Genomic DNA, 6,760 nt, shown 5'->3' with positions numbered 1-6,760 from the left:
TGGTACCAGAGCAGTGTACCTAACAAAGTGGACGTCGAATGTAAACCCGGTCCTGGCAAATATTCACTTTTGTGCAAATGACATTAATCGTCCAATAGAGCACATAGCTTCATCTTGCTCAAAGCTTAAACCTATTTTTGACGCTACCTTTACACAACTGAAAAGCTTAACAAAGTTATTTATTTAAAAGTCGTGACTAATTTAGCTGTTGTTACAAATCTGGGCTACTGAGAATTCTTCCTTTTACACAACCTTAGTAATTCTCAATTTTTTTACTTCTTTATTGTTCAACTCACAAGAAAATAAAATTAAGTAGTTTTTTTGTTGTTTTGTTTTTTACTAGGGACTGCTTCCTTACTTTCCTTAACGGTGGGAATTAACTGTATACAGATTCACCTTCTCAGTCTACATTCCTTAAAAAAAGCTCTATTGTTCAGTTCACATGGAGGTTCACGGGCATAATTTTTTTCTTGCACTTTCCGGTCAGTCCGTCCTTTTAAGGCTCCAGAAAATGAAGAGCTGTTTTATTCAGTGTTATATTACATTTATATTATATTCACATAAAAGCCGTTCTTTGGTTACAGCCAACTTAGTTATGTAAATGCATGAAGCAAAAACGTGTGCAGAGCAATGCCCTTTGCAAAAGTTCATGTTTAATAATACTTCCCAAGATTCACGCTGAATTAGATAAAAAGAGCTTTAATGTATGTGGCTCCTCCTTCTGAAATCTTTCTCGACTTGACAGACATTAATGGCAACATTATTCAGTGAAGACCTGTCAGAAACTCTCGCAGACAGTCTGTGTATAATACAGTTTGCTCCCACATGACCCGTGAGCACAAAATACAATCAAAGCCATTAGCAAAAACAAAGAAAAGCAGAGACACATGACACTTTACCTCCTGCTGCGTTATTGTCTTAGGCAAATGATAGAAGCTGTTGTAACTATGATATCACTTGCATGTAATGGCACGCTCCACAATTTATCCTTCTTAATGATAACCAGTTTTCTCACCCCGGGCTAAATAAATCTCTGGCTGTTGCCTTACGTTGATCAGTCCATTGCTCCTGCCTCCACATGCTTTAAAAAAATAAAAGAACTTATTGTTGCAAATTCAACTCTTGGGTGCCATGTGCTCCAGATGACACGGAGAGGCTTCTACACATGAAAAGAAGGAGAGAGTACAGAGCAGGTCACTTTATCCTAAAAGCAACGACTGACTCTTGCCATGGATTATTATACAATGTTAACTGCAAACTTTAACTTGGGAGCGGTGTGCGTGTTTATACTGCCTGCAGACGAAAAGGAAGCAATTCCTCCCAGCTGATACATCAGATAAACTGCAGTTTTCATAGGCTGGTCATATCCGTTGTTTCATCCTCCGTATCCCCAACCAGAGAGTAGGTTTGGGGTGTTTTGCTCCTGTGCTGCCCAGCATAACAGAAAGCAGCTTTGCCCAAAGTAATGATGTCTCTCTTATCAGCTGACAGACTATACACTCTATCCCCCGAATGCCTCCTCGGAGGTAGCATGTCTATTTCCACAGGACTGATTCCTAAAGGTAACGGTCCAGCTTTCTCATTTAGAGAGTGTCTCCGTGTTGGCAGGAAGTCTGCTTTTTGTATGGTGTGCTGGAGGCCGTGGAGCTGGCAGGGTAACAAGGAGCTGTCGCACACGCTGGGACTGGACCGACACCAGTCTGAGATGCTGTGGTCAGAGCCCGCTCGGCTGTCTGAACTGTCTCTGACCTTCTGCCCCAGGCCCTGGACTCTCGCCAAGTTCAAGAGCCTCGGTATTGTAACCATGGATGCAGACGCCGCCACTGCAGCAGCGATAGGGCGGCGCTCAGCAGACGACACTTTGCTGTCCGTTATCCCTGCTGCAGGAGGTGCCACTGTAACTGAGCTGGAGAATGACGAGGAGTTGAAAAGAGCGGCAACCTTTTGGTAGTATCGTGTCCTTATGACCTTTGCTGAGCGGTACAGGTCTCCGATGAAACAGTAGCAGATCGGATTAAGGCTGGAGTTTGTCAGGCCTAGCCACTGGGCAAACGGTCTTGTCTGCAGGAGCCAAGACGATGGCCTTTGCTCGCAGTCAATCCAAAGGTCAGCCAAGTAGAGCGGCAGCCAGGACACTGCAAATAGAAGCACTAGACACACCACCATCTTGGCAATCTTCTGACGCATCTTAAGGCGTGAGGTGTGAAGAGCTTGGCTTCGGGGATCGAGATCAGCGAAAGTGGATTTCTTTCCTCCCCAAAGCCGCCTGCCCGTGAGGAATCCTATGGTGAGGTTAAAGGTCACTGGCAAACAGTAGAGCATCACAAACAGCAGCACGTTGTATCTGCAGAGGAAGTGAAGTGAAGAAGTGAAAACATTAACAATGAGATGGTAATTTCAATCTTTTCTGAAACCCTAAAATACGTAGCAGCAGTTTTATGTGCAGTTTATGTGGTGGAATTCTAACATTCACATTTTGTATCGCATTGGCACCCTCCAAATGGAGCTATTGAGAAAGATATATTTTTATTGCAGCAATATTTCAAAGTTATATCTATTGCAGTGCAAGTATAGATGGTAAATGGCCTGTATTTGTATAGCGCTTTACTTGGTCCTAAGGACCCCAAAGCGCTTTACACTATACACAGTCATCCACCCATTCACACACACATTCACACACTGGTGATGGCAAGCTACAGTGTAGCCACAGCCGCCCTGGGGCGCACTGACAGAGGCGAGGCTGCCGGACACTGGCGCCACCAGGCCCTCTGACCACCACCAGTAGGCAATGGGTGAAGTGTCTTGCCCAAGGACACAACGACCGAGATTGTCGGAGCTGGGGCTCGAACCGGCAACCTTCCGATTACAAGACGAACGCCCAACTCTTGAGCCACGATCACAATCCTCTGTCAGGAAAACAGAGGATTGTTCTCAAAACTGTTCAACTTATTCCTATTTTCACAGACGTTAGACAAGGATAAATATTGCAGGATTAAAACCAGCATTATTGTCTTAGAACTGAAAAGTGTTAATGGTATTGTTAGATAATCATCACCTCTGCTAAATGGATTCACAGACAATGTCGCCACAATGGCTACAAAGCTAAAATGAAAGTGGAGAGTAGGGCTGTGCGATATGACCAAAATCTCATATCCCGATATAAGAATTCTATCGTCCGATAAGGATATAAATCACAAAAATGTAACATTTTCTGTAAATTCTGGCAGCTCGACTTGCGTGAAGTGTTTCCAGCTGCGCGTCATGTAGCTGGAGTCAAGTGTTTTAACCGATGCATGAAACGATACATTTTTAGACATAAGTTGTAACGGCCGCCGTTTTCTTTGTGAGTATTTATTACACGGCGTGCTGCGGGGAAAAGCCTGTTCTAACGTTTGAGTCTAAGGTTTATTTTTTAGCACCTGGCGGCTCTTTTTTGCTTCTCATCCGTAAATACTCTGCATACTCTTTCACGTGATTCCGTTTATTTTGAAAAGTCTCAACAGGATCTTGAGCTTTATTGTGAAAGTTTATGTGGAACATAAACAAGCGGACACGCGATGGTTTTACCGTCGTTGTTGCTAACCACAACGCATAAAAACAGGCGCTTGTCCGTCCGTAGTGTGGTTATATAAAATATAAGAGAAAGAAAGAACTTTCTTTCACTACAGTGACCATCAAAACGATGAAAAAATATTGCTGTAAACGGTTTATTTTGACACCACGAAACAAACGATAGCGTAAAATGAAACGATAGACGTTTTTATATCGTCATCCGATATATATGTTATATCGAACAGCCCTAGTGGAGAGTGCACACAACAGAAGTCATTTTGAGCTACTCGGCAACCTATGATTAATGGAAACAAAACAAAGAAGAAGAAGAAAAGAAGTTGGACTCTTTCGAGCATCTTGAAATTGTCAATTTGACTCTTCAGACACCTCTGCATGATAAGTGGCTCCCTGCATATAAATATAGGACCCCTTGCAAGGGATAGCAAACTTTAACAACAAGCATGGGTGTAGAAACTGTTTTGCCTCAAATTACAAATTACTCACAAAGCTAGTCTGAACAGCCAATAGGAGCCATCTCTGATGCCTCCTCCAATCTGATGAGCTCAATTAAACATTCATTCCTGGCAGCAGAGCTGGAGGATAAAAAACCCCCACAAGCGGTGGACATCCATACAAAAGCGTAGCCTAACAGCACTCAGGGCTGAGGGCTTGTGTCAGGAACCTCAGACTCCATTTCCATTTGTGTCGTTCACGGCTGAACTGAACTTAATCTTGTAATACAAACTAGGTCATTGGACTCTGCTACGATCTGCAGGCTGATTACTTACCCCTGTTTGAGACGATGCTGAGGCCACTCTTCCTGACAGACCAAGATGGTGAAAGTCTCAAAGCTGATCTCTCGACGCCGGTTCATCACTGCGATGGGAGCGCACATCATCGAGGACACCGTCCACACCACAGCAACAGTTGCCAAGATCCGGCGGCGGGTGAACATGGTACGAGCTCGGAGCGGCGATCGAACGCTGTAGTAACGGTTGACGCTGATCACCGTCAGCGTTAACACGCTGGCCGAGACCGAGACAGCCTGCGTGAAGGGCACCGCTCGACACAAGAGGTCACCGTACACCCAGGCGGTGTAGATCTGGCTTCCCAAGGTGATGGGCATGCACACGCACACCACAGCCAGGTCGCACACCGCCAAGTTCACTAGGAGACTGCGTGTAGCACTCACGCCAGCTAGCTGCCGACTGCGCCGGCTGGTGAGGACTCGAAGGGACATCAAATTGCCAACGAATCCCAAAATGAATGACAGGCTGTACATTACAGTCAAAGCAATGGTGCTGGGCTCGTGGAGGGTCCAGAGCAGCATGCTCTCCAGGTCTGCCAAATCATTCAAGGAAAAGTTGGTGAAGGATAAATCGAAAGAGGAATATGATGTTTGCCTGATGGCTGAGGAGGAGGTGGTGGACAAGAAAGGGAAGGCGATGAGGGAGGAGTACGGAACAACAGCGGTGGGCAGCAGAGAGGGCAGAGGCTGATGAAGAGAGCCAGTCGGGGGGATGAAGGTGGCGGGCAGATTTAGAGCGCTGTGGAAGCTGTAGCTGTGGTTGAGTTTTTGCTGAGCGCTGTCGTGCTGCAACTGTGTGGTGAAGGTGGGCTCAACTGAGCTCCAGTCCGACAGCTGGTCACGGGAAGGATCCATGCTGTTTCCCAGTGGAAGCAGTAGAGAAATATGGAAATCTCTCAGCTGGATGGCTTACTGGGTGGGTTTACCTTGGTCCATGTTAAAATCCATTCTGACAGACGAAAAAGAACAAGCCAAAAACATACATTATTAAAATCCAAAAAGGGGAGAAATCCTCATCAAAAACGTCACATCAGGTTCCACAGTCTTGCCTTGAGTTCTGCAGGTCCTTCTGAAGCGCGTGGACAAAAATCTCTTTAGAGAGATGAAAACCTTGGTTTCCCATCTTATGCCACATCCTATGAGTCAGCTGGAGTCATGACGCTGTTCAACACCGGTCCCAGTGCAGTTCTTATGTAACGTGTGGTACATTCGTTCCTCGAGGGAGTGGCTGTCTGAACCTGATAATCCACCACCAGACATTAACAGTCTTTCTCACCTTCAAGGAAGGGAAAACTCATACAAACCACCCCCCGTCTGCCTCACGCTCTCGTCCTCCTCGCACCTGTAGTCCGTCATAGTGATGCAGTCCCATCTGTTTTGAGAAACCGGGCAGATATCAGAGGCTGTTTTCACCTGTAGCTGTATTAACAGCTAAGCAGAACTGGCAACAGCAAATCACATTCCTGGACAGAAAACCACTGACACGCATTTAATGACCTAAGTAAGTAAGTCAATATTTGCTGTCATTTTGTTTTTAGTTACAACAACCTCATTAAGAATAAGAAAAAATAATAATGTTAGTTTTTTACTTTCCTAAAGTGCCCCTAGAAAAAAAATTCATTTAGGCTATGAACAAAGACAGAGTCCACATAACCACGTCACCTAGAAATCAAAGCAACCGCTTCTGTTAAAAGACATACACAAACCATAAATAGTTAAAAGATGGAAAAATGAGATAGCAGTTTGTAAAATAATGACAATATAAATACAAAGAGCTGACCCAGAGAGTTTTACTGACTGCATATGCGGATCATCTTGATGCTGAAAGCCTGAGGATGTTAAAGAGGCAGCCAGATACTGAAGATCTGCAACACACACGCGCGCGCGCAAAAAAAAAAAAAAAAGACAGTAGCAAAGTTGCTCCTGGATCGCTGACAACTGGTATATGCGCTGTAAAATCCCTCTTTCAGTCCCAAAGCGACAGCGTGCTTTGTTGTTTGGAGAGCTCTTTGTGTTTCCGTCAGCTTTTCTTTAACACTAACGAGCTCAGATGTCTGCGCTTCTGCAGGCGGGAGCACCGAGCCCATCCGCCACTGCAGGACTGAATATGTGAGAGGAAGGGATAAAGAGTCAGGGAGCGAGCAGCTGCTGCCCGACACACACACACACACACACACACATACACACGCATACACCGCCTCGTACTTAATCACACTGCACCTATGGCACTTATGAAACCCTATAATCAATCAAAAAGTGTCTCACTTCACTCCACAGGCTCCTGTGTGCTAAAGTGAGGGCACTCTGTGTTTCAGTCACAACCCATAACATTGACATTTGCCTCTTCTCTTGACACACACAAACAGAGGTAAACTCAATTCTGTCTTCTGATTGATTACA

General features: G+C 45.1%; 1 protein-coding gene across 3 annotated transcripts; it reads right to left on the bottom strand.

Annotated features, from left to right (window-relative positions):
* Window positions 1–418: 418 nt before the first annotated feature.
* Window positions 419–6,461, bottom strand: LOC146385904 (uncharacterized). Of its 3 annotated transcripts, none has more exons than XM_084931896.1 (3): window positions 6,141–6,461; window positions 4,341–5,732; window positions 419–2,344 (listed from the first exon to the last, which is right to left on the bottom strand). In XM_084931896.1, exons 2-3 carry the CDS (start codon window positions 5,213–5,215, stop codon window positions 1,351–1,353), a joined length of 1,869 nt encoding a protein of 622 aa, XP_084788022.1. In that variant the 5' UTR covers window positions 5,216–5,732; window positions 6,141–6,461; the 3' UTR covers window positions 419–1,350. The 3 variants fall into 3 exon arrangements, with proteins under 3 accessions (XP_084788022.1, XP_084788023.1, XP_084788024.1); XM_084931897.1 differs by having other exon boundaries at window positions 6,159–6,461; XM_084931898.1 differs by lacking the exon at window positions 6,141–6,461 and having other exon boundaries at window positions 4,341–6,132.
* Between the last annotated feature and the right edge of the window lie 299 nt (window positions 6,462–6,760).

Source organism: Perissodus microlepis, chromosome 6 (genome assembly GCF_051167445.1).
Source record: "Perissodus microlepis isolate ML-2025 ecotype Zambia chromosome 6, ASM5116744v1, whole genome shotgun sequence".
Taxonomy (NCBI): Eukaryota; Metazoa; Chordata; class Actinopteri; order Cichliformes; family Cichlidae; genus Perissodus; species Perissodus microlepis.
This window is presented reverse-complemented; position numbering and strand designations above follow the sequence as displayed.

Coding starts and splice junctions, on each gene's coding strand:
- LOC146385904 (XM_084931896.1), bottom strand. CDS start 5,215: ATGGATCCTTCCCGTGACCAGCTGTCGGACTGGAGCTCAGTTGAGCCC. Junction 2,345..4,340: donor CAGCATCGTCTCAAACAGGG/GTAAGTAATCAG, acceptor CTTCCTCTGCAG/ATACAACGTGCTGCTGTTTG.